The sequence below is a fragment of the Papio anubis genome, chromosome 4 (assembly GCF_008728515.1).
Source record: "Papio anubis isolate 15944 chromosome 4, Panubis1.0, whole genome shotgun sequence".
Lineage (NCBI taxonomy): Eukaryota > Metazoa > Chordata > Mammalia > Primates > Cercopithecidae > Papio > Papio anubis.
Genome location: NC_044979.1, coordinates 150762149 through 150787415, shown reverse-complemented (window position 1 = coordinate 150787415; position 25267 = coordinate 150762149). Strand labels below are relative to the sequence as shown.

Here is a 25267-nt window from a genome sequence, read left to right as displayed (position 1 = left end):
ATTGTTCCAAAGTTTTACAATCTGATGGAAAACATTATCAATGTTAACTGAGAACGATAAAGAATTCTGATAACAGTCATTAACACGTAAAGGAAACTGTTTCAAATTGAGAAGACAATGGATATCTACACATACATATGTCTCTTATTTTAGAATAAACAGATCAAAAAACATATCATTAAGGGATTTCTTAGTAAAAAAAGACAATGTGTTATTCTTAATTTATCAATATTTATTCATCACATCATTTAATATGCAAACTGAGAATTATTTGCAAATCTATACCAACCTCAAATAAAATGCCTCTTCTTATTAAAAATATTAAGTGTCTATAATTCTATAAACAACATTGTCTAGTATATACAAATAAATCTGATCTGACCCACAAAAAGCCAGCTCTGGTTTCAAACTTGGTTACAATGCCTCCATAAATTTGCAGGGAAATATATACAAAATTATTTCCACCCCAACAATTCCTAAAGGCAGAAAGAAAGGATAAATTGATTCCAAGTAAGTGAAAGGTATAAGTAGTGATCTACTGTTAAAAAACACATACTATAAATGAAAAAGAAAGAGGGATGGGAGGATACGGCAATCCCCAAGCTAGTTTATTAGACTAAAGGGTATATTAAAAACTTCTCTGTACTTATCTTTAAAGTACACAACTTAAACACAACCAATTCACTTTCCATAGCTATCATACACATCAAATAAGAACTGAATAAAGAAAGATCCTTACCTGAATAACAGCACTAAACCAACAAGTATTGCCAACATTCTTTAGCCCAACGGGAGCTTTGTCCTGTCTTTTTCTATCATAAGGGTTTCGAGAATCCCTCCAAACTTCTGTAGGTGTCCTCTTCAAACATGCTTTATTCTCTGCTATGCTGGCTTCAAGAACTCTTAAGCAATGGTGGAAAAAAATGCAGCATTATATAATGGTATATCCCAGCCATACCACACATTTTAAAAGTACTTTCATTACATAAGATTTGAATAATGTATTTGAAGAAATAATATTTATTACTAACTTTACTCAAATAGAGGTTTTAGCAGTGTCAATGCTAATACATAAAGAAGTGTAGCCTTTCTTCCTAAGAAAAATGAAATTTCAAACATAAAATGGTAGTGTTATATAACAGTACAGTAAATCACATTTCAACAAGTCAGATATTTCGTACCAGAAATATATAGCATCTAGATGGATTTTCTGAGAAGTAACGATTAAAGCACGTATCCACAATGTAACATAAGGACTTCTTATAACAATTACTCTGAATCAAGAAAACATTAAAAACTGAACAAGTTGCACTTTTACCACTGACCACTTAGTTTTTCTACAAAAAATTTAACTGAGTAAAACTTTATGATTCCTTTCAATTCTTGAGATCTACGTCCCTATGACAGCCAAGTAATGGAAAAGAAAACCTATAGTTCACTGCTTTGCCCAAAAGTTTGCCTTTGGGAAAAACTAATGAAATATTAGAATACATATTAGAATAACAAAAGATAGTTAACCTTTCCAAAATAAACTCACCTACGAATATCTTAAGCATATCTAAATCTGCGAAAGTAATGCTACTTTGCTTAATAATGTTTCTTGCTCCTGAGCACGCAACAACACAACTATAATCGTAACCGGAAAACCCTGGTTCCCACATAGGATCTAACCAAGCATTCTGCCTGCTCAAGAAATGTGTTACTTGCTACTTGGCTTCAGCCAAAAAAAAAAAAAAAGAAGAAAAAAAGAAACTTGTTACTTATTATTCTAAATCACCATAAACATCATTCAGGTATTCGAACCACTTTGTGTTAATTACTAGAACCTCAATTTTTTGGTTCAAGAAAATCTCATTCATTCTACACCATTTTTATCCTAAAGATTTTATCCTATCAGATTAATGTCAAAATAATATTATTTTATCCTTAACATCAATACTTACTAGAAGACATTAGATACAATGAAATCTAAAATATCACTAAAATATCCCATGTGAATACAAAAGTCAGTCTTTGGGAATCAATAAAACGTACATTTTTGAAAAACTGGTAACAACATGATATGCTAAAATGTAAACTCATGTAGTTAAAAGTAAACAGGTCACACTTCTGTCACACTTAAGAGTGACCCAACGGGGCAGCACTACTCTCTGCCCAAAAATCAACTCCCACAGGCAACGCCAGACTCAGCTTTTTTCACTAAAAGACACCAGAAGTTCTTGAAAGACATTTACTTAGATGAACTGGGGCAGAGGAAAACCAAGGAACATCTAGAACATTCTACGGTTACCAGGAAACAAGTTTTCAAGAATACAAGGGAGAGATAAAAAGAGAGTCAACTTGACTCTCCTACTGGAGTCCTAGGAGGTCCTAAAGACCTTCTAACAGTTATTGCAGTTCGGCAGAATGATAATAACCAGAACAAATTGAATTTGTACAAGACTAGTTTATGCTCAAAAAAGAAAGGTTAATGTACAGTATATAAAAAGTAACTGTAATACAAAAGACGGTGGTATATAGAGGGCATATTTAACTTTTTACTGACTTTTATAAATGGCAGTATTCTCATTTGGAAATTTTGTTCCTTTTGTAATATATATGTATATTTAGACATTTAGATACAGCCAACTTATTTTTATCTTGGTAGTCAGAGATAAACTAAAACATGGAGTAAATTCTGGGAAAGGTAGATAAAAACGATACCATAAAACAAGTAGTACCAGTGATCCTATGTAAGAGACAGAAGAGGTACCCAGCAATTGACTAGTACCAGTGCAGATAAACAACAATTATGTAAAAAGACGATTCTACAGCATAGTCTAAAATATAAACTGCTCAAAAGTCTAAAAGAACCAGACATAATCCTGAATCTATAGCATATGAACATCTGTCATTATATTTAACTACTAATTATACCAAGAAACAAATCCTTAATAATGTCAACAAAGCAGATATAAGCAGGAAATGGTTCATACACACATCAGTTACAGAAAACTTGAGGATATCTGATTTCTGCACAATACACCCTAAGTATATTTTTCATATTCCAGATCTGGGCTAAGATTACTAAACCCCAGGAAGGTCTTCTGAAATGTTTTAAGTATAGTCAATTCCTTTATGCCCCTCTTCTGCTCTACCAAAAAATACACACCACTTGATTTGTATGTTTACATATAAAATATTTAATGAAACGTCACATTGATATATTGAGATAATGTAAGCTTTTTAGTTCCTTTGCCTTCTCTCTCCCCACACAGAACTTGCAAGAATGTGTGGCCTCAAATGTACTTCTAGGAGCAAGTAACGCCTGAACCATTTGTCACACCATTCCAAAAAGGAAGTTAGAAGGGCAAGAAAGTTAAGGATATGAACCAAGACAACATCTTCCCAGCACTCCTATACAACTTTCTTTTACAGAGGTCAAATGAGGTACAAAGTGTAACAACTTTGATTAAAGTTCAAGAGATGCATGTAACGGCTCACTGCTCCTCAAAGTCACCTACGATCTAAAAATAATAACCATTCCCTAAGTAGCTCAATTCAGTCATATGGCAGATAACATCATTCACTGTAACAAAAGTACGGGTTTTTAAGAAACAGGTTTATCATAATACACCTTAACCAAACCACATGGTAGAATTATGGTGCAAAAAAAAAGAATGTAGGTGAAAGGGGAATGCCATGATTTCATGACCCTCTTAATTTAAACATATTTTATCACCAGAATTTTATAGCATGCCTCAGTAGGTTTCCTCCTACCATCTCCTCTTGGTTCCTAAAGAACTTAATAAACACACTTATCACTGTGCCAAAAATGTTAACCAGTGTCTCCAATCAGTGTCTGAAAAGTAGAAACAAGAATTTGCTTTACTGCTAGAGGGAACATTATATAATGAGGGATAAACACGTTTTTAAAGTAAATGGATGATTAAGATATTAAATGCTGCTACTTCTCAGTTACTGATTGACTGACTGATTGTAAAAGTCAACCTCTAGCTCAAATACTGCTCTATTGCTACGCCTGATCCCCTTCTGTAATCTAGTACTGGCACCATAAATCCAAACTTTTTATAAAGCAAAATCCTGCATAAGGGTTCCTCCCCGGCCTTTCCAATGATACCACCCAAGCTCTTAAGTATAAGGCATGCAATAGCTAAAATCCAGTTATTACCAGCTGGTAGAGGAAAAAAAAAATAGGTAAATCTCAGAGAGCTCAGAGATAGCCTATAACAAAAGGTTTGAAGGGTAAACTCATAAGCCACAAACCAAAAACCAGCCTGACCTATCACCTTGCTTTATCTTCTCAAAATTGGTCATGACCTTGGTATTAAGCAATATAAAAAGATGACAAAATGTTTTGCTGCCTCTTTTCCTTCCACACACTACACTAAATGTTTAAAGCATTTACATATGGTAGATGTTCATGTTTCCATTAAATTTTATTACACAGGGTTTTCTTTGGGGGGAAGACAGGGTGTTATTATTTTATCATTTTGTGTTGTTAAATTGCCTATAGCAGTAATACTGAACATATCCCACTTTATAGCTCACCTAAGCCCCTTTTTGGGAAGTATTACACTCACTGAGAAACATGCATATACTTTAAGCTGTATAGATCAACCAGAAAGAAAAAAAAGGGGGGGGGGGGGAGAGACATCTCATTTGATTTCCTAAAAAAGCAAAAACAAAACTAATAGTATTTTAATTGGGATCAAACTAAACCCATAAATCAATTTAAGAAGAACTGACCAGTTTGACGATGGTCAGTATTCCAATTCATGAAACAGCATATGTTTCAAAATATTTATGTATTCTTTAATGTGTCTTAATGATGTTTAATCATTTTCTTCATGGACGTTCTTGTATATTTCTTAGATTTACTCCAGGTAACAGTTTTTGTCAAAAATCAGTTGGCTGTAGGTGTGTCCATTTGTGGGCTATTCTGTTCCACTGGTCTACGTGTCTGTTTTTTACACTAATGTCATTGTTTTGCTTACTATATTCTAGCAGTATGTTCGGAAGTCAGGTAATGACGCCTCTAGCTTTTGTTCCTTTTGTCAGGCTTGCTTTGGCTATTTGGGCTCTCTTGTGGTTCCATATGAATTTACGGGATTGTCTTTTCTAATTCTCTGAAGGGTCACTGAAATTTTGATACGGACTGCAGTAAGTCTGGAGATGACTTTAGGTAGTATGGCCACTTTAACAATATTAATTCTTCTAATTCATGAACATATGATGTATTTCCACTTGTTTGTCTCTTCTATTTCTTTGCTCAATGTTTTAGAGTTTTCAGTGTAGAGATCTTTTATCTCTTTAAGTTTATTCTTAGGGTATCTTGATTTTTTGTAGCTATTGTAAATGAAATTTTCTTAATTTTTCAAATAACTCACAATTAGCACATACAAGTGCTGATTTTTGTACATTAACTTTGTGTCCTACAACTTTACTGAATTCATTTATGAGTTCTAACAGTTTTTTGGTCAACTCTTTAGGGTTTTCTATATTTAAGATCATATCATCTGAAAACAGATTACTTTCTCCTTTCCAATTTCGACGTCTTTTCTTTCTTTCTCCTGCCTAACCGCTCAAATACTTCCATTACTATGTTGAATAGGATTATTGGAAGTGTGCATCTTTGTTAGGTTCTTGATCTTAATGGAAAAGCTTTCATTTTTTTTCCCCATTCGGCATACTACTAGCTGTGGGTTTCTCAACTATGGTCTTTATTGTGTTGAGGTACATACTTTATCTATTTCGAGAGTTTTTATCATGAAGGGATGTTAAAATTTGTAATGTGCTTTTCTCTGCATCTACTGAAATTACATGGTTTTCGTTCTCCTTTGTTAATGTGATGTATCACATTTATTGATTTGTGTATGTTGAACCATCCCTGCATCTCTGGGATGAACCCTGATCATAGTGGATGACGTTTTTAATATGCTATTGAACTGGGCTTGCTAGAATCTTGTTAAGAATTTCTGCATCTAGGTTCATCAGGGATACTGGCCTGTAGTTTTCTTTTTGTTGTATCCTTGTCTAGTTTTTGAATCAGGGTAATGCTGGCCTCATAAAATGAGTTTGGAAGTATCCCTCCTCTCTAATTTTCCAGAATAGTTTGAGAATTAATATTAGTTGCTCTTTAAATGTTTGATAGACTTCAGCAATGTAGCGATCAGAAACTGGGCTTTTTTTTTTTTTATGTCAGGCTTTAGTAGTTCAATTCTCTCACTCATTGTGGTCTGCTTATTTTTTTCCATTTCTCCTCAATTTAATCTTGGTAGGTTGTGTGTTCAAGAATTTATCCATTTCTTCTATATTCTAGAATTTGTTGGTATACAGTTGTTCATAACAGTCTCTTGTGATCCTCCAATTCTGTGATACATTAGTAATGTTTCATTTTTCATGTCTGGTTTTATTTATTTGAGTCCTTTTTTTTTTTTTTTCTTAGTCTAAAGGTTTGTTAATTCTGTTTATCGTCTCAAAAAATTTCATTGATCTTTTGAATTGCTTTTTTAGTCTTCATTTGTTTACTTCTGCTCTAAGCTTTATTATTTCCATCCTACCAATTTTGGGTTTAGTTTGTTCTTGTTTTTCAAGTTTCTCTAAGTTGCACAGTTAAGCTGTTTATTAGAAATCTTTCTTCATTTCTGATGCAGGCATTTATTGCCATAAACTTCCCACTTAGAACAGGTTTCACTGTGTCCCATAGGTTTTGGTATAATGTGTTTCCGTGCTCCTTTGTCCCCGCAAACTTTCTAATTACCCTTTTAATTTCTTCACTGACCTATTGGTTATTAAGGTGCATATTAACTTCCATGTATTTGTTGGTTTCTAATGTTTTTCTTGTTGTTGATTTCTAGTTTTATACAGTTGTGGTCTGGTAAAATACTTGATACCATCTCTAACATATGATCTTTACTGGAGAATATTCCATGCACAGTTGAGAAGAATGTGTATTCTGCAGCTGTTAATGTTCTGTAAATGTCCACGGTGTAGTTTAAGTCTCATGTTTCTAAATCATTTGTCTATTGTTAAAAGCGGATGCTGAAGTCCCTAATATTGTTGTATTGGAGTCTATTTCCCACTTTAATAATATTTTCTTTATCTATTTGGATGTTCTGGTGTTCAGTGCTCATTTATTTATAGTTTTGTTCTTGGCGAATTGATCCTTTTATTATTACATAATGACTTTGTCTCTTCTTACAGTTTTTGACTTAAAGTCTACTGTATCTAGTACAAATATGGCTGCTTCTGCTCACTTTTGGTATGCATTTGCATGGGGTATCTTTGTCCATCCCTTCACTTTCAGTCTATGTTTATATTTAATGATGAGGTATGTCTCTTGTAGGCAACATATAGTTGGGTCTTTTTTTTTTTAATCCATCTAGCTGCTCTGTATTTTTTAATTGGGGAATTTAATCCATTTACATTCATGGTTACTATTGATAAGTAATAATTTACTCATGCTATTTTGTTTTCTCAATATTTTGAAGATCCTTCGTGTGATTCTTCCCCTCTTGTTTACTTCCGTGGTTTGGTGGTTTTCTATAATGCTAAGCTTTGTTTCCTTTCTCGTTTGTCTATCTACTATAATTTTTCTTGTGGTTACCATGGAGCTAACATAAAGAGTCTTATAGTCACAACAGACTATTTTAAGCTAATAACAACTTAACTTTGGTCACACAAAAATAATCTAGACTTTTTCCCCTCCCTCCCCTACCCTGCCATGTTTAGTGTTTTGATTGCTATAATTTACATCTTTTTTTTTTTTGGAAACGGAGTTTCGCTCTTGTTGCCCAGGCTGGAGTGCAAGAGCGTGATCTCGGCTCACCACAACCTCTGCCTCCCGGGTTCAAGCGATACTCCTGCCTCAGCCACCCAAGTTGCTTGGATTATAGGCGTGCACCACCATGCTCAGCTAATTTTGTATTTTTAGTAGAGATTGGGTTTTTTCATGTTGATCAGGCTGGTCTCAAACTCCTGACCTCAGATGATCTGCCCACCTCAGCCTCCGAAAGTGCTGGGATTAGAGGCGTGAGTCACCACGCCCAGTCACATCTTTATCTTTCATGTGTTCCTTAGCCACTAATTGTAGCTGTTGATGTTTCTGATCTTTTTAACTTTAAACCTTCATATTAGAGGACTGAAGGAATTACAAAGCACCATTATAGCACTGGGGTATTCTGAATATGATTATGGATTTACCTATATTGATGAGTTTTGTATTTTCACATATTTTCAAGATATTAATCATTCTTTCATTTCCTATTATTTCCCGTAAGTGTTTCTGTAAGACCAGTCTAGTGGTGATGGATTCTGTCACCTTTGCTTGTCTGGAACGTCTCTATTTCTTTTTCATTTCTTAAGGATAGCACTGCCAGATATATTCTTTGCTGACAGTTTACTTATTTATTTTTTTCCCAGCACTGTGAATATGTCATCCCACTCTCTCCTGTCTTGTACTACAGTCTCTGCTGAGAAATGTACTGACAGTGTAACGGGAATTCCCGTATATGTGATGTAATGTTTTCGTCTTACAGCTTTTAGAATTGTGTACCTTTGAGAGGATTTTGGGGGGTTGAATTGTATTGGGGATCTTTTTATTCCTAGATGTCCATAACTTCCCAAAACTTTCTTCCAAGAAGTGAAGAAGGGCACAGACAATCTATTTAACCAAATGGGTGGTCTATGCCTTTCTTCACTTCTTCTTTCTCTGGCACTCCCATAATATGAATATAGATTTGCTTAATGGTGTCTGGTAAGTCCTACAGGCTTTCTTCATTCTTTGGTATTCTTTTTTCTTCTTGTTCTTCTGTGTTATTTCAAAAGATCTGTCCTCAAGTTCAGAAATGCATTATACTGCTTGTTCTAGTCTGTTACTGTGGCTCTCAATTGTATTTGTTTTTTATTTCATTCACTGAATTCCTCAAGCTCCAAGATTTCTGTTTTGTTCCTTTCCGTAATATCTTTGTTCAATTTCTCACTCAGTTCATGAATTTTTTTTAATTTCGTTAAATTGTTGTATTCTCTTACAATTCAGAAGTTTCTTTAATGTCATTATTTTGAATTATTTTTCATGCATTTCATAAATATTCTTTTCTTTTGATTCTGTTACTAAAGGTGCATTGTGGTGCCAGGTTTGGACACCAGGTTTGGAGGTGACAGGTTTCCGTGCTTTTTCATGATTCTTCTGTCTCTATGTTGGTATCTGTGCATCTAATGAACAATTGCTTTTTCCAATTTTAATGAGGAGTTTTCATAAGAAGAGGCTTTTTCCTGTTGATGGGTCCTAGGGTGCTGACTGGAAATGGTGTGTTGGCTTTGGTTCAGGGTGGACTCAGTAGTGAGGTCTCCATACACATTATTCAGCTGGAATCCTCACCTGCGATGTCCGTGATTATCTCAGTGACCTAGTATGCAGGAGACCATGACTGTGGTGGCATGGTTTTTCTGGAGTTGGGGGCAACAGGCTGGTTGCTGGCCAGGCACATGCTGATACAGCAGGCCAGAAAGGTTGTACGATGGTCTTTCCTGAATGGCAGGGTTACTGCTGGGCTGGCTATCAGGCCAGGGGTGGATGCATGCAGGTCTGGAGGCTGTGCATGACTCTGGTGATGTAGGGTTGAGCTGTGGGTAGAATGCCTCCAACCCAGCTACTGGACTAAAGGCAGGCAATTGTGGCCCAGCAGCTGTGCAGAATCCTCCAGTGATACAAGCAGACAGCCTTTGGGCCAGCTGTTCAAGCTGGGAGCAAGTTCACGCAGGCCCACTGGCTGTACACTACTCTCTCCCTTGGGGTGGGGCCACCTCCAGGCCAGCTACTGAGCCAGGGACAGGTGTACACTAGCCTGGTGGCTGCATGGGGTTGCCCTGCCATGCAGGCCCACCTGCTTCCCTGGGTAATAGGGAGCCTTGTGGGTTTAGGCATCAGGACCCCAGTAGTAACTTTGAGCTTAGGCTCCAAGTAGCCAAAGTATTAATGCTAGAGGCACTTGTGTGAACTTTGCGGAATGAAGGCAATGCCTCTGGGATACAGAGTGGCTACTGGCCTCCAGTCAGAAGCACTCCAGATGTGGGCTTGGTTTCACAATTGTGCCATCCCTCAGCTGCTCGGGTTGCAGGGATGCAGAGTGTCAAAGAGGTTCCTGCTCTGGGGGAATGCAGCCACATGTACTTTCAGCAACTGTTTATGCTGGACTTGGGACCTGTGAGGACTGGGGAACGCTCTTGTAGCAGTGACTGCTGGCATCTGCGGCGGTGATGAGTTCTCATGATTCCCAGCTTACCTTCCTTCCTAGAAGAAGAACCCCCAGCTCTGATTCAATCCTGGCAGGGGAGACAGTATGGCAGAGACAGGATACTTTGCTCTCCTCCCTGTGGAGCTATTCTTGACTCCATGCTCCACAGGGACTTTGCCGTTCTCCTGGTGCTCTCCAGTGCATTTCCTCAGTCACTCCAGACAAAATAAACTTATTTATTGTTCTGGTTCCTTTTCGCGAGGGGGATGAGAGCCAAGCAACTCTAGTCGGTGATCTTGCTGACATCACTTCCCATCAGTCTTTTTAATTTTAGCCACTGTGATGGATGAATGCTCTAATGTGTTCTTCAATGAGATGAACAGAATAAAGCTTTTGATCAAACTTGCACAACCCAGACCACCACCCCTGCCACAATTGTAATACCCAAAACAGAATCACATCCGCAATCATATGCAGAGTACATATTAAGGAACTCGATGTTTCTAACACAGAGGCTACCACAACTTGTCAGACATGTGACTCCTACCAAAAGCTGACCTGTGTATCTGACTGCATGGGGTGTGGCTCCTGCCACCCGGACAGACTGATTACATCGGCCAGTTGACCCTTCTTCCTGAGGATATCAGTGGTACCTCACTGTTGCTGATACTTTTTCAAGTTGCACTGTCGCTGTTCATCAGTCACCTACAGCCACAACCTTGTGGCCCCGGAAACTAATCTGTGTCATATTTCTTACTTTTCCAGGCCATCCATAATCTGACATAATGCACCTTGATGGTTATTTGATGGCCCTTCCATGCTCCTTAGCATCCACAAGTATCTGGTATTACTGAGCACTGAAATCCTTCTTAAAGATCAATTTTAAAAGATTTCTAACTCTGCCTCCCTCATCCACTCCTGTTTCACACACCGTCTTTAGGCAGTTCCCTTTCACACTGCTTCCTCAGTAATGATAAGGATAAAAAATGCAGGCGTTATACAGACCTATTTTAATAATTCAGAATTCCACCCTGACTATTCCTGGACACGATCCTTCTTTCTTTCCCCAATGGCAACTCCAGGCTGAAGATAATAAGAAATAACTAGCTGAAACACAGAAGTAATGAGGAAAAAAGAGAATCTGCAGTCTACCATTTCTTGAAATAGTTGAAGGTGCATGCTCTTTGTAACAATTTTAGCTAGAAAACTTAGCACTATCTTCTAATGAAGCACTTCAAAGTTATTTCATGAGGCAAGCCATTTTCACAAGAAATATACCCTAGACACAAACCAGTCACAATGTAGTTTATTAACAAATTTCAACTGTCCATATTCCACTTGTGTCCTGGAAGTGACAATCAAGAGATAATAAATACATCCAATTCTGACACTAAAAAGTATATAAATACTTTAAAAACGTTCTACTTAAAAAATTTTATCATGAAATATATAAATGTCTAAACACAGGATTCTAAGATGTAAAACGGCAGGCTTTATCTCATCTAATTATACACAATGTAGTATCCCAATGTGTAACTTCACATTAAATTATGTCTACTAAAATATAATAAGCAAATGATTCTGGAATTTTATTTGCAAAGATTTTCCCTATATGAACTTCAGTAATGAAGAAGGAGTTAATTTACTTTTAGCATAATATATAAATGTCTTCCTTTAAAATGCATCATTTTCTCTTTTGAATTTAGATTTCTATACCTTAATAAACCCATAGGAGCAAATATATCTCTGATAATGTTTAGCTAGAACTCTCCACATCCTCTTTTTCGAATACAACATGATCAACATATGAGTTTATTAAACGCATATTTTGCATTGAACATCCATTTGTTCATTATGGGTTATTGAATTTACACATAATTAATATGACTCTTTTACTTCTAGGGAGTATAGTTTTATGACATGTTACACTATGCCAAATCTCTATGTCATCTACAATAATAATATCTACTAAATATTTACTATTTTTAAATTATATTAAAATGTAAAAGACCTAGAATGAAAAAAAGCATTATCTGAAGAGATTTTGTTTTGCCATTTTGGATAAAAACAACTATCCATAACAATAATATAACATATACATTGAACTGAGTATCAAATTAGGAACGGCCTTCATCCCTTTTTATATTATCTTACTTTTATTATATAATTAGTACATGTTGTTTTAATTAGAAAACACATAATAGAACTACTGATACTAATTGGGTATATAAGCTCACACACATTTTATATTCATATGTTCATATAAATTCATATAAACAAAAGTATAATTCTAAAAATAATATTTGTATCAAGTATACATTCTTTTCATAACCCTTTTCACATAAAATCATGCCCCTTACATATGAAATCCAACTCATGTGTTTTGTATTTAAAATATTTCTCAAAGTTTAAGTATTATCAAGTTTTATAATTATTCAAGACAATTATGTATTGCAATACACATTTTAAAAAGAGAAAAAGCCCAATTCATAGAATTTCTCAAATGCTTCAGAAAACAAGTCTAACTACGTATTTTTTGGTTTTCATTTAAAATTCCTGGCAATAAATATTAGCCACAACTAATGAGGGGGACAACGGATTTTTTTTTTTTTTTTTGAGACGGAGTCTCGCTCTGTCACTCAGGCTGGAGTGCAGTGGCGCAATCTCAGCTCCCTGCAAGCTCCGCCTCCTGGGTTCATCTCATTCTCCTGCCTCAGCCTCCTGAACAGCTGGGACTACAAGCGCTGCCACCACGCCCGGCTAGTTTTTTTGTATTTTTAGTAGAGACGGGGTTTCACCATGTAAGCCAGGATGGTCTCGATCTCCTGACCTCGTGTTCCGCCTGCCTTGGCCTCCCAAAGTGCTGGGATTACAGGCTTGAGCCACTGCACCCAGCAGACAATAGATTTTGATTAAGTCTTTACATAATATAATGTCTTACAAAGTAGTTTCCAAAGTAACATTTAAAGACATTAAAAAGTTGCACTAAGATAAAAAATTATATACCTTTGCTAAATATAGCATTTTGAAACATTTCCTACCATATAGTAATCTTTGATTACTTGGAAAGAAATATCCTATTGATATTGTGCCAAGAAAAATTACCTGAGAAATTTGGTACATTCTGTTACCAAAGGACTATGTTAAAGGAACAGAGCATTAAAGTCGTAAGACGCATCTGAGCTGTGTGCCTTTGGAAAAAGCATTTAACCTCTTGCAAGCTAAATTTCTTCTGCAGTATAGAGTTACCACCGCCTTCAAATAGTTCTTTGGAGGATTACAGTTAGTTATAATTTAATGGTTTATTAAATTATTGTATCTCCATTTTTAGAGGTATTATGAAAACCAAATGTATTTTTTAGTCCTTAGATGAATCGAACTGTTACAAACTAAAAAGTTTTAGTTATTAAATTAAAAACAGCATTCTAGCACACATCTTGGAGCCCTGCCCATTTATTTGAAAAAAATATATAAACATATTATCTTACTATAGATCAGAGGTCGGCAAACCACAGCTGAGGGGACAAATTCAACTAGCTGCCTTTGTACACCAAGGTTTATTAGGATACAGCCAAGCTCATTATATTATGTATTAGCTATGGCTGCTTTTGCATTATGGCACCAGAGCTGAATAGCTATAACAGAAACCCTATAGCCAACAAAGCCAAAAATATTTACTATTAGCCCTTTACAGAAAAAGGATGCTAACCCTTGCTATAAATTGTTCTAAATTGAACAGTGCATCCAAAAAAGATTAGAGGACGAAAAAAAATGAAAAAAATATTAAAATATGTACCTAAATGTAATCCCTCATAACACCAACCCAAAATCTTAAAAATGTAAACCCAATTGCAATCAAAACTAAATATGAAGATTTTCGTTACATAAAATTTTAAAATACACAAGCATATTACTAGTTTAGAGTAACAAAGTATATCTTATTACCTCTTAAAATTAATTTAACCCAATTAATGATTTCTGTTTTTAAAAGTACTTATATCTGCTTTATACAAATTATGTTTTTACCTGCTAATGGCTTGTTCCTCATCAGTTATTCCAGTCTCCCTGAATGCCCTGTTTGATTCGGCCAAACTCAAGGCAATTGCTCGCTGAAGATCATCTTTATCATCTCCAGTGAGATCAATCACATCTGAAAAGCAAAACTATCTTTCTCAAAATTAAAAGTAAAACAAAATGAAAAGTAATCCTTATTATGGAGATGTTATAACCAATAATACTATTTAAACCAGTCAGTACCAACTAATTTTGTATTTCTAAAAGCCTCTCTAAAAATAAATGCAAACACATTTTTAACTGGTTATACTCAGTAACTCAATGATTTTTTTGATGAAATATACCTAAGGCAGTAAGTAGAAATATATTTCACTGCAGAAGAATCTCCATATTTACTACGAGGTCTCTTATTAAAAGCTAATAAGCAGAGAGACTGCTGAGAACAGTTTATCAACAAAAACTGAAATCAATACAATTAAACATTTACATTTCTGCTTTCTGAAGTTAACCCAACTACATATACATTACATTCTGTCCATACTACTACCATCTAGACATTATCAAATTACAGTAATTAACAATTTGCCCTCAAATATTGATGTTTCAGAAACTGACCACAGATGTACATTTACATACACATTTTCTAAATTCTGGAAGAATGTGCCAAACTATTAACAGTGGTTAACTCTGAGGAAAAAAGTTATAGGAGGAGGAAGTATAAGAATCTTTTATTTTCTATTTAAATACTTCTACACAACCTGAATTATTTAATAAATATGCAGTCCTTTTAATTTAAAATAAGATTCTCATTTCACAAAAATGAAGAAATACACAAGTGAATGAAACTAGCCCTCTTCTAACAGAAAATAATGGCCTTGATGCTATTAAGTATTAATTCTTTTTCCAAAGAATAAAGGTTACAACTAATACCGCCTTCAATAAAAATGACTTTTAATCCAATTTCCCAATATATATTGGTCAATTTCCCCCAGACGATGCCAATGATAAATACTCCCATTATCATTTAAACAATGATGGAAACCATAGTATACTGCTAAGTAGGGAAGTGGTAACAGGTGATTATGATCAGAATGATACGATCAGAAACAGAAACTATCTGTTATTATCTTTGCATGGTTGGGATTATGCTTATTTGTATTTTGGACATGTTTTGCCTTCATTTTACTTATTTGTATTTTATTTTTTAGAGACAGGGTCTCACTGTGTCACCCAGGCTAGAGGGCAGTGGTATGATCATAGCTCACTGCAATCTCAAACTCCTGAGCTCCAGTGATCCTTCCACCCCAACCTCCAGAGTAGCTAGGACTACAGGCATGCACCACTTGGCTAATTTTCTTTTTAATATTTTGTAGATACAAGGTTTTGATTGTTGCCCAGGCTGGTGTATTTTAGACATGTTAAAAATGTTTTATTTGTAATCACACAACTTTAGAAGGGGGGAAAAAAAAAAAACAAAGAGGATAGAGGATGGAGGATAAGGTGGCTTTATTTTACCATATGGCTATAAGGTTTTACATAGATGCTAGAAAAGCATATTATATATTTAATGCAAAAAAGTAATATATATTGATGTTTTCCAGAGTCTACTTCTATTTTTCTCCACACATTCTCCAAATAGTAGCTTGTAAGAAGATTTAAAATATTAGAAAGAATACCTGATCATGGAAGGAAGTGGTGGTGCTTTTTTTAATGTCTTTAGAGAGTATAATACCTCACAAAAGTATATTAAGTAGAGCCCCCCAAAAAATTCAAGCAAGTAAAATGTGAAAGATTTATATAGCATAGTAATTGAAATCATGAATCACTTTACAGACAACAGCAGGCCAAAGGTTTTATAAGTCTGGTTACAAAATCCAAGTCCACCCAGACCACAGCTGAAGATGAGTGTAACCCAGAACCGGACAGTTGAGCATAAATACTGATGAAGCAGCGAGGAAAAAAAGGTATTGAATGCCTCATAAATATGAAAGCTATCTTGGTCATTAAAATGGCTAGAACTTAGGTAAGTAATGAAAGGATAATGAAAAGTGGAAACAATTTGAAAATCACAGAGAAGCAGAAAAACAGGGTTTAGGTATGTGATTAATCAGCAGTCAGATTCCATTATCTCATTCCCCTAAGTTTACTGTCTTCAACTATAGAAACTAAATATTAAAAAAAAAAAAAAACTATCTTCCTTATTCACTGGCAGTTAGGGTTTTGGATGAAATTTAGGCTTCATCCATTAGAATGCACTAACATGAGATACGGAAGGCAGAGTGATGGGGAGAAGCCATTATCCTGTTGCCTTTGGCTGTTTTCTCTAGTGTGATTGAAAAGATTTAAGTTGTTCCACAGTAGTATTCCAGGCTCCAATTTCCAGCTTTAAGAATGTCAAGAGATGGAATATAAATGGCAACTAGACTTTGCATTCCAATTTCCAGGCATAGCTCAGTGGGAATTACCTAATCCTGGCTTCCTGTTTCCTGGGCTGCAGCTATAGAAGAATGTTGTTGAACTCAGTAGTCCTACAGGCTGCTTTCCTAACTGTGACAGAAGCAGCAGCTTCCCTAACTGATCAGTCCTGCAATGATGTGGGAGTCATTTCAGAAGGCTGAGCTAGAGCTTTCCTCCAGTACTTCTAGTGATTTTTTTTAAAGAACCTAATCTCCCCTGTATTAAATTCCTTATTTGAAAATTTCTAGAATGTTTACTGTATCATGACTGAAAAGTAAAACAAATGGGCTACAGCCAAAACTAATTTTAAAATAGCAACAACTTACACTTCACCTTTTCCTAATTTATCAATTGTAATTTAAGCAACAAAAAAGCAAAAAACAAGATTTTTTTTCCCCCCAACGTATTTTATAAATGAAACCACTGAAGTTCTGAGAAATGAAGCACATCATAAGAAGAGAGAATGGTGCATAGGCTTCAAAATTTAAGTCTTCTAACTCTTAAATTCAGTGGTCTTTCTGCCTTGCTAGCAGTTCTTCAAATATGGTCCATTGATCCTTGGGGTCCCCAGGGCCCCTCTGAAAAAAGGGAGGAAGGTCCTCAAATAAAAAAATAATAATACACAGATATTATTTGCCTTCTGTAGTCACATTTGCACCGATGATGCAAAACAATATTGAATGAAACTGCTGCATCTTAGCACAAATCAAGGCAGCAGCACCAAGTTGTGTAATTCATTGTATTAGTAACAAAGACACACACTCACTGTTTTAAACAGAAGCCAAGCCAGTTTCTTTTAGAATTATGTTCTTGACGAAAAGATTAAACCTAACTTTATAAAATCTCAAACCTTAATTTATGCTTAATTCTAACATAATAAGTAAATACAAAGTACTTCTGCGATATATCCAGAGTATGCTGTTGCTAATAACTAGTGCAAAATGAGTTACAGCTTAACTGATATTTCCCAAGGAATGCAATTTTTATTTAAAAGGAAAACAAACTACAAACTAGAATTACTCAGACTTCAGTATTTAGCAGATGTTGTCTGAGAAAAAAAAGTGAGCCTGTTGCTCTAAGGAAAACAAATGTATCTGCTGACAATAATTAGTATGGAATTTTCAAGTAAAAATCTAAACTTTGAAAAACCTGTTTCTACCACTGTGAACTTGATATCTTCTCAATACTTAAAGGCTTGTATATGAGTGGTGATATTAACAAATTCAACTTTTTCTTATAGTAGACATTCTTCAAGCATTTAAAAAGAAATCTTTTCAAATTACCAATGCACAGTGTTACAAAATCATGCATGGGTAAAAGATCCATTCAAAAAGCAAGAAACATTAATGGATTTTAATGCAACATAATATGAAAAGGTCATTGATACCACTATATAATAACTGATGAGATTTCGAATTCCACATCGCAACTAATCTTTAAGAAATTACCATCTGTTAAATTTGGGTATAGCATTACAAAGAATATCCATTATTATCTGATTATCAGTTAAAATACTCCTCCCTTTTCTAAATTATTATCTGTGTAAAGCCAGATTTTCTTCACAAACTTCAACCAGAACAACTTACCGCAATAGAATGCAAACCTTCATAAGCACATTGGAGACTCTAGCTCTCCTCTAACATGGCAGACATTCAAGACTTGCAAGAATGTAAAGCAATATACTCTTCTCACCATTTTGTTTCAGAAAATGTATTTTTCATAAAATGTTATTCAAACATAATAGATTGATATTTTAATATGAATTAATAGCCTAAGCTTTTATCAGTTTTAATTTCTAAAATAGTAAATTTTATGTACACAAAAGCTCTGAGGTCCTCAATAACTTTTATAAGTGTAAAGGGGTCCTGAGAGCAAAAATAACAAAAATCACCATCTATTCCATGTTCTTAGACATAAGTGTTTTTTATGAAACAAATCATAATTGAAAATGGTTTTCTTTGGTTTTTACAATGTGATTTTAAAATATCTGAAATAACTGGCAAAAGATAAAGACTAGGAGATTGTATGTGTACAATAATAGGTATTTCTTCCCTCATGCTCTGGGAGGAAAAAAAAAAAACATCAGAAGACCTGGTTACATGATCCCTGCATGGTAATAATCATTTTGACAAAGCTAGTGTTGTAGTAGTAGCAGCAGCAGCAGCTCTCTTTAGATAGAATATTCACTCTCCATTTTGCCCCCACCCCCAACTTGGCCAGTCATACACGTTCACATTACCTTCCTTGCCCTTGCATCCTTGCGTATCTTGTACCTTACATGGGTGTAAAAGGATAAAGCTGCTTTTGGCTAGAATGACACTAAATGGCTCCAGCTACTCCAGCATCTCCTAGCAGCTCCGATAGCGGAGGGTTCAGTATATAGGCACACCTGTACCCCAGCTGGGAATCTGAGCCTCCAATCCCTGGTATAGAGGAATAGTAGTCTTTAATGCTGGAAACGTTGGTTGAGATCAGAGACTAACAGTCCTTAACTGAAAAGCTGGGACTTTTTCCTTTAAGCAATGGAGGAGGTTTATTTATTATTTTAATTTCATTGTAATTGTAGCAATTTTCTCCATGATCTTCCTATTACTCCATAAAGCTGCTTCTTTTCACAGGGTATTTTAGAACAATATGACAATCCTGAAAGATAGCTGAATCCTGAAAGATCCCTCATATACGGTCCTCACATACAATCCTGAAATATGCCTCACATATCAAATGCAATCCTGAAAGATACCTCACATACCAAATTCATATAATTTTAAGACTAGTAAACGAAAGTAAAATGTTATTTCAACAGACTGGTTAAATCCAATTTATTCTTTTTCTGGACTTAGTGGAAAAATGATTTGTGTAAAACATGTAATGAATTATCAATTTATAATAAAAACTAGTGCTCAATATTCTCACATGCTTACAAAAGAAACAGAGAATAAGTCTGGCTGTAAACAGCTTCTAACTGGTAAAAATCAGTTATAAAAAATTAGCCTTTGTAAAACTTACATCTCAATGCCAGAGCATTATTAATACTTTCATATCTGTGTCAAGGCAAGACCTTGGTAAAACACTAAAAACATTATTTGTAACCAACCCTCCCTCTAGTATTGGCGTGAACACAATTCAATAGCACACACAGGGGAAGAGTTAGCTGGGTGCCACTGTATAAAATCATGTTACTAATGCATCTAAGCAGTAATCTACATTTTTAAGAGAGTCCAAATTAAAACATTTTTCCTGTAAAGTCAGAAATATATACCAAAACATGATACTCATCCTACCAAATCTTTCACTTTCAAAGGAACACCATTTGAGTAAAACTTATACACCAACTACCAAACATTTCTCTGCTAACTCCAAAATACATGCTAGTCATCAACTTAGCAATGAACTAGACTTCAAACATAATATATGCATTGCTCATAACTCATAATTCACTTTCCCATGGAAATATTATATTAAATGGGAATGTGAATTATGTAAGTGAATCTTACTTGAACCTCAGGTTTCTAAGTAAGTTCACAAAAGCCTAGTTGGCCCATAATCTAGTTGAACTATTATATATGTAAAGATTTTGAATTCAGAAGAAAAAAAGAGTTATTCCACTGTTTTCCTTATCTATATAGAATAAACCTACGGGAAATACTTAAAAAAATAAGCCAAGTTTATATTTACTGTCAGCAAAGATTTCTAAGTAAGGGAGTGCAAGAGCAGAAAAAAACTGGGTAGTGAAGTGTGAGAAAAGTTGCAATAAGAATATGTAGCAGGGCAGGAGTAACTGAAGGGAAAAGTCTACATATAAAAACTGACAGATCTGCAAACCAAATGGTTGTTTTGGGAGATTGATAGAAGAGCTACGAAAAGAAAATAAACAAAACAAAACCCTGGACCACAAGAAGAATGGAAATACCCTTAAGAAAGAAAGGCAAATATTAACATCAGGATGTGCAGCAAGAGATCAGAAACGAGAAGCTGCCACTCCTGCCCTCACTCGTTCAGCTTCAACAAGGTTGTGTCCTCACCACTCATCTCGAGGGCCAACACACTGCTGCATCAGGCCCTGGCCTGGGATGCACAACTTCCAGAAAGCCAAAAAGTTCACGCTCACACTTCGCTCAGGTGTCTGTACAAATATGAGCTCTTCTACACGACTTAAAATCACGTATCATCCTATGCCCAGCCGACAAGCACACCCCCACCACCTTCTCTGTCTATGTCCAGGTCCACTGTTCTTCAGGAACTACTTATTACTATCTGACACTGTTTGTTTACTGTGTACTGTCTTCCCTCTATGTAAACTGAGACTCTGTATGGTTTCTTAATGGTCCATAAAAGTACTTGCTACATATTAGACAATAAGTATTTGTTAAAGAAATAGGGAATAGAGCTAAACACTGGTGAGTCATCTTTACAGTGGCACTGATTAGAAGATGAGAACATATCATAAATATTTGTTACAGAAATAGGGAATAGAGCTAAACACTAGTGAGTCATCTTCACAGTGGCACTGATCAGAAGATGAGAACATATCCTCTACCTATTCAACATCTTTCAAGTGAAAGGGCTGACAGCATAGTTAGGTATCATGTTGCAAGAATCTTCAAAGCCAGAAGACATAAACAATATAAAGTGTTTCCCACTCCACTCTCCCATTCTCCCTTGCTCTCAGCTTCCTTCAGATGTTCCTACTTTTCTAATTTTCTCACTGTTAAATTCAGATTCTCTAACATAGTGTTGTAAATTAGAACTTTCTGTGATGATGGAAATGCAGCATTATCTGCACTGATCTGGTAGCCACCAGAATTACGCATTTCAAGTGCAACTGAGAAACAGAATTTCAATATTATTTCATTTTAATTGCCACGTGTGACTAGTGGCAACTGTATTGAACAGCTCAGCTTTAAATGGTCTAGTTCTGTTTCTAATAATAGCTGCTAAAATCACAGTGGCAGCATTGGTAAGTAAGGAAAATGAGTAGTAAGGGAGTCATTCCAGAGTTTTGTCATGAATTCTACTGTTTTTCAATTTTTATTGTGAAAAAAAGTAAAATTAATCTCCCACTTTAGTCAACAAAAGTACAAAGACCATGGCTATCATTCTAACCCAAAACTGAAGAAAAATCGAGTTATACAAGTCATTCTGCAGTTCATATCTAATAAAATGCATCTAATCAATTTGAAGCACCTAATTGCACCTATCAAAAGCACCTAAATGCACCTAAATTTTCACACCATTTAGCATCTCATGTTTTAGGCTTTATCTTGACTTTCTGTGAGTCATCAAAAACCGTTTTACATCTTAGAAATTCCTAGGGAAAAACTGAAGTTACCTGGGCAGTGGGAAAAGTATCAGTGTTCAATTAATAATATCCTCAACTGTTTAGCATAAGCGAATCATCCTAAGAATAAAAGCACTAGAATTGGATCTATTTATCACAGTTTAAATCACTATTACTGTGGCCAAGCAAGATAGCCATAACTAGAATTCTAGGATAGAACCTCCAGGTTTTTCTCCCTTTCCATGCCATCTTTCCAAATAATTCAAGATGTTTTAGGGAAAAAAAAAAACAAAACACGGCTTATAAATGTTTGAAGAGTCTTACCACCTAACATTCATTCCAAGTCTTATACCAATTTCTCTAAAACTTAAGTCAATACGTGGCATTACTTTCTGTGTTAAAATCCCTCTTATCTTTTGATCGCTCAATTGTAGCACATCTTGTTCTGGAGAGCATATACTGTTTTTTTCCTGTTTCAAAAATGTTCCAAAGAATTTAACGGTCACGAAATAAAAAACATTACTATTAGATTTCAAATTGGGCGAAAGCCCTGTATGGTCATGTCTATGACAGAGTTTGCCATGACACAAAAACTTGGCAGAATCTCTCCTCTGACTGCTAATCACACCTATAATGCTCAATACCTGGCATTGTGTCCTGGTCTCATTTTCATTTGTGTTTTTGACAGCAAAACTCCAAAACAATTTTATTCTCAATTTATGCCAGGGACAAGAGGCACTCATTTGACAATCTATAATATTTGATCTGGACAGGATATCCAAATAATTAAAAAAGCTACCTAGAATGTTTGCTAATCATAGTACAAATGATTTGGGCTTTTTCCCAGAATTCAACAGAATTACAGTATGGAATGTAATCAAGTAATATAAAGACATCAGGTATATGACTTCTAAACTCTTTTTTATGCAGAGCACAAGCTTTCCCTGATATGTCTCCTTTCTTTCTCAAAAGTAAAAGGTAAAAAATACACCAAAAAGGCATATAATTGTCCAACTACTGAAAATATATTTACTTCTTCAATATTAAAGGAAGGCTCACAAATTGTTTTTCAAATCCAGCGACATAATTTAGTTTAGCCTCTGACATACCAGGTATGCATAAACAAAAATTTCTCCATATGTCCCAAATATAACTTCCATGTGATATTAGTTTAAAAACCACATTTTTCTAGTCAGCAAAAAAAGAAAAAAAAGTTTTATTCCTTCTAAAAGAAACAGTCTATTGTAAACAGTGATATTCCAGCTCATATCAACAGGAGGCATATGTATTTGGTATTACAGATTTTTATTTCAGAAGACAGACGTTTTGTCAGTACTGCAACCAACAGATAATATACTTAAAGTTAGCATGACTTTGTTTCTGCTTTAGCCCTGGTTTTAAGAGATTTTATACCTAAAAAAGAAGAATGGAAAAAAATTGAAAATAAAAATCCCTGCCATATTTGAAAGAATTAAGTGAAACTGTGGTCAACCTTTAAATAACAATGTATTTCATACAAAATGGAGAAAGTGTTCAAAAAGGGTTTTTATATCTACAACAATCCCTTGAAAACTCTCACACTCTGATCTATTCTTCCACATTCCTACAGCAGTTAGGTAGATTTTTTTTAATAGAGGCCTGCATTTGAATATATATCTATTTGTAATTATTTTCTCTTTCCTTCCCACATATTTTACCACATCTTCCAAGAATTAAAAATACAGGACTTCATTTCTGCTCAACAGTAACTGCACAGTCACTTAAAGAGTATTTTTTTAATACCTGCTGAAATGCATGATATCTCCTCACTTTCTCAGTTTTAAACCATGTAACACTGTATTTGGACACTACTGGCAGGTATGTTTAATGGAAAAGTATTACTGTTACTCCATCAGTTAATTTTTTTTTTCTGGTTTGATACTATCATAGTACAATCACCACATTAAATTCCTACAACTGTTTGCTGTCAATAATCTCAAACCAACTTTATGGACACACTATCCCAACTGGCATCCTGATTAGAGGGAAAGCACTTAATACATATTATGTATTATGTGTTTTATGGATAAAGAAACCACAACAGCAAGCAATTTACTCAATATGACAATCAGTTGAGATGACAACAGAAACTTCATTTCTCTACTTTCTATTTCAAGTGGAAAATAAAATTACTTCGTGAATATTTTTCAAGAGATCCACAAACACACAAAAAAAGTTTTAATTATCAGCAAATGAGACACACGCCTCCTGAAATTAGGCTGCCTTCTCCCTAAGGGAACCTATTCAAATTTTATTTGTCCTCCATAATATTTTCACTATTCCCTATCTAAAATTTTAAACAGGTGTAACCACTTGCCTTATGCAGTATTTTCTCACTTTGCACAGCAAATATTTTCTTTTGTGTAGGACACATATAATCCTAATTTCCCCCTTTTCTATAAATATACTATGTCATGTCACCAAGTATACCATCTATATTAAGAGTTCACAACTAACAACAATGATCTCTGTTTAGTCAATTTCCTATTTGCTTCACTTAAATCAGGAACATTTTAGGCAAAATTATCCTTTTCCCTTTTATCACCCATCTAGTTTCTTTTTCCCCTCGAGTCTTGGAACTTTGAAATATCCGAAATATTATTAAGTACTCATTTGTCTGATATTTATACCACTTCTCTTTCAACTTTTTGCAACAAACTTCTCAACTTCTTTCCCTTTCATTGGTTTTGAAAGAGCTTTACTGCACATATTATCAAAAATAACTCAGTGAACATTTTTTGAGCACCAATAATGTTCAAGGAAATCATTTCAAAATAACAGAGTGCTCATTAAGACAGAAGCATGCCCTGGATGCTGGAGAAGCACTTGGTCCTAGCTAGAAGCCAGGAAAAACATTCTCCAGCAAGCAGCTCTTTGGCTAAATCTTTCAAGACCACAACAAATTAGGCGAGGGAGGAAAAGGCCAGAGTGCATTCAAACAGAAGAAACAGCACATGTAAAGACAGAGAAATTAAATAGCACTGAGTACGAGAGAACTTCAAGCCGTTCTGTATTATCACAGTGTTGAATGACAGGAGGAAAACAGTGGAAAATGAGGCTAGAAATGTGGATTGGGGTCAAGTCACAGTTTGCCTTGAACTTAGACACTAAGTAAACGGGTCTGTCTTATAGATGCTACAAAAATTCTCCCATCACCCATTAACTGAGACAGGAATATTCTAATTTTCTCTGACACAAGATCATCTGTGTAGCAAAAATACTAAGATTATCCTGCAAACTA

General features: G+C 35.1%; 1 protein-coding gene across 5 annotated transcripts in view; it reads right to left on the bottom strand.

Annotated features, from left to right (window-relative positions):
- The window catches only part of USP25 (ubiquitin specific peptidase 25), a 143921-nt gene that overhangs the window by 82506 nt on the left and 36148 nt on the right, over window positions 1–25267 (bottom strand). For 4 of the 5 annotated variants that reach the window (XM_003895613.4, XM_017956514.3, XM_003895612.4 and 1 more), the window contains exons 4-5: window positions 14265–14388; window positions 740–902 (exon numbers count right to left, since the gene is read on the bottom strand). In XM_003895613.4, the coding sequence (XP_003895662.1) occupies window positions 740–902; window positions 14265–14388 (287 nt within the window). The remainder of the gene's footprint in view (window positions 1–739; window positions 903–14264; window positions 14389–25267) is intronic. The other variant, XM_021935565.2, reaches the window with a different exon arrangement.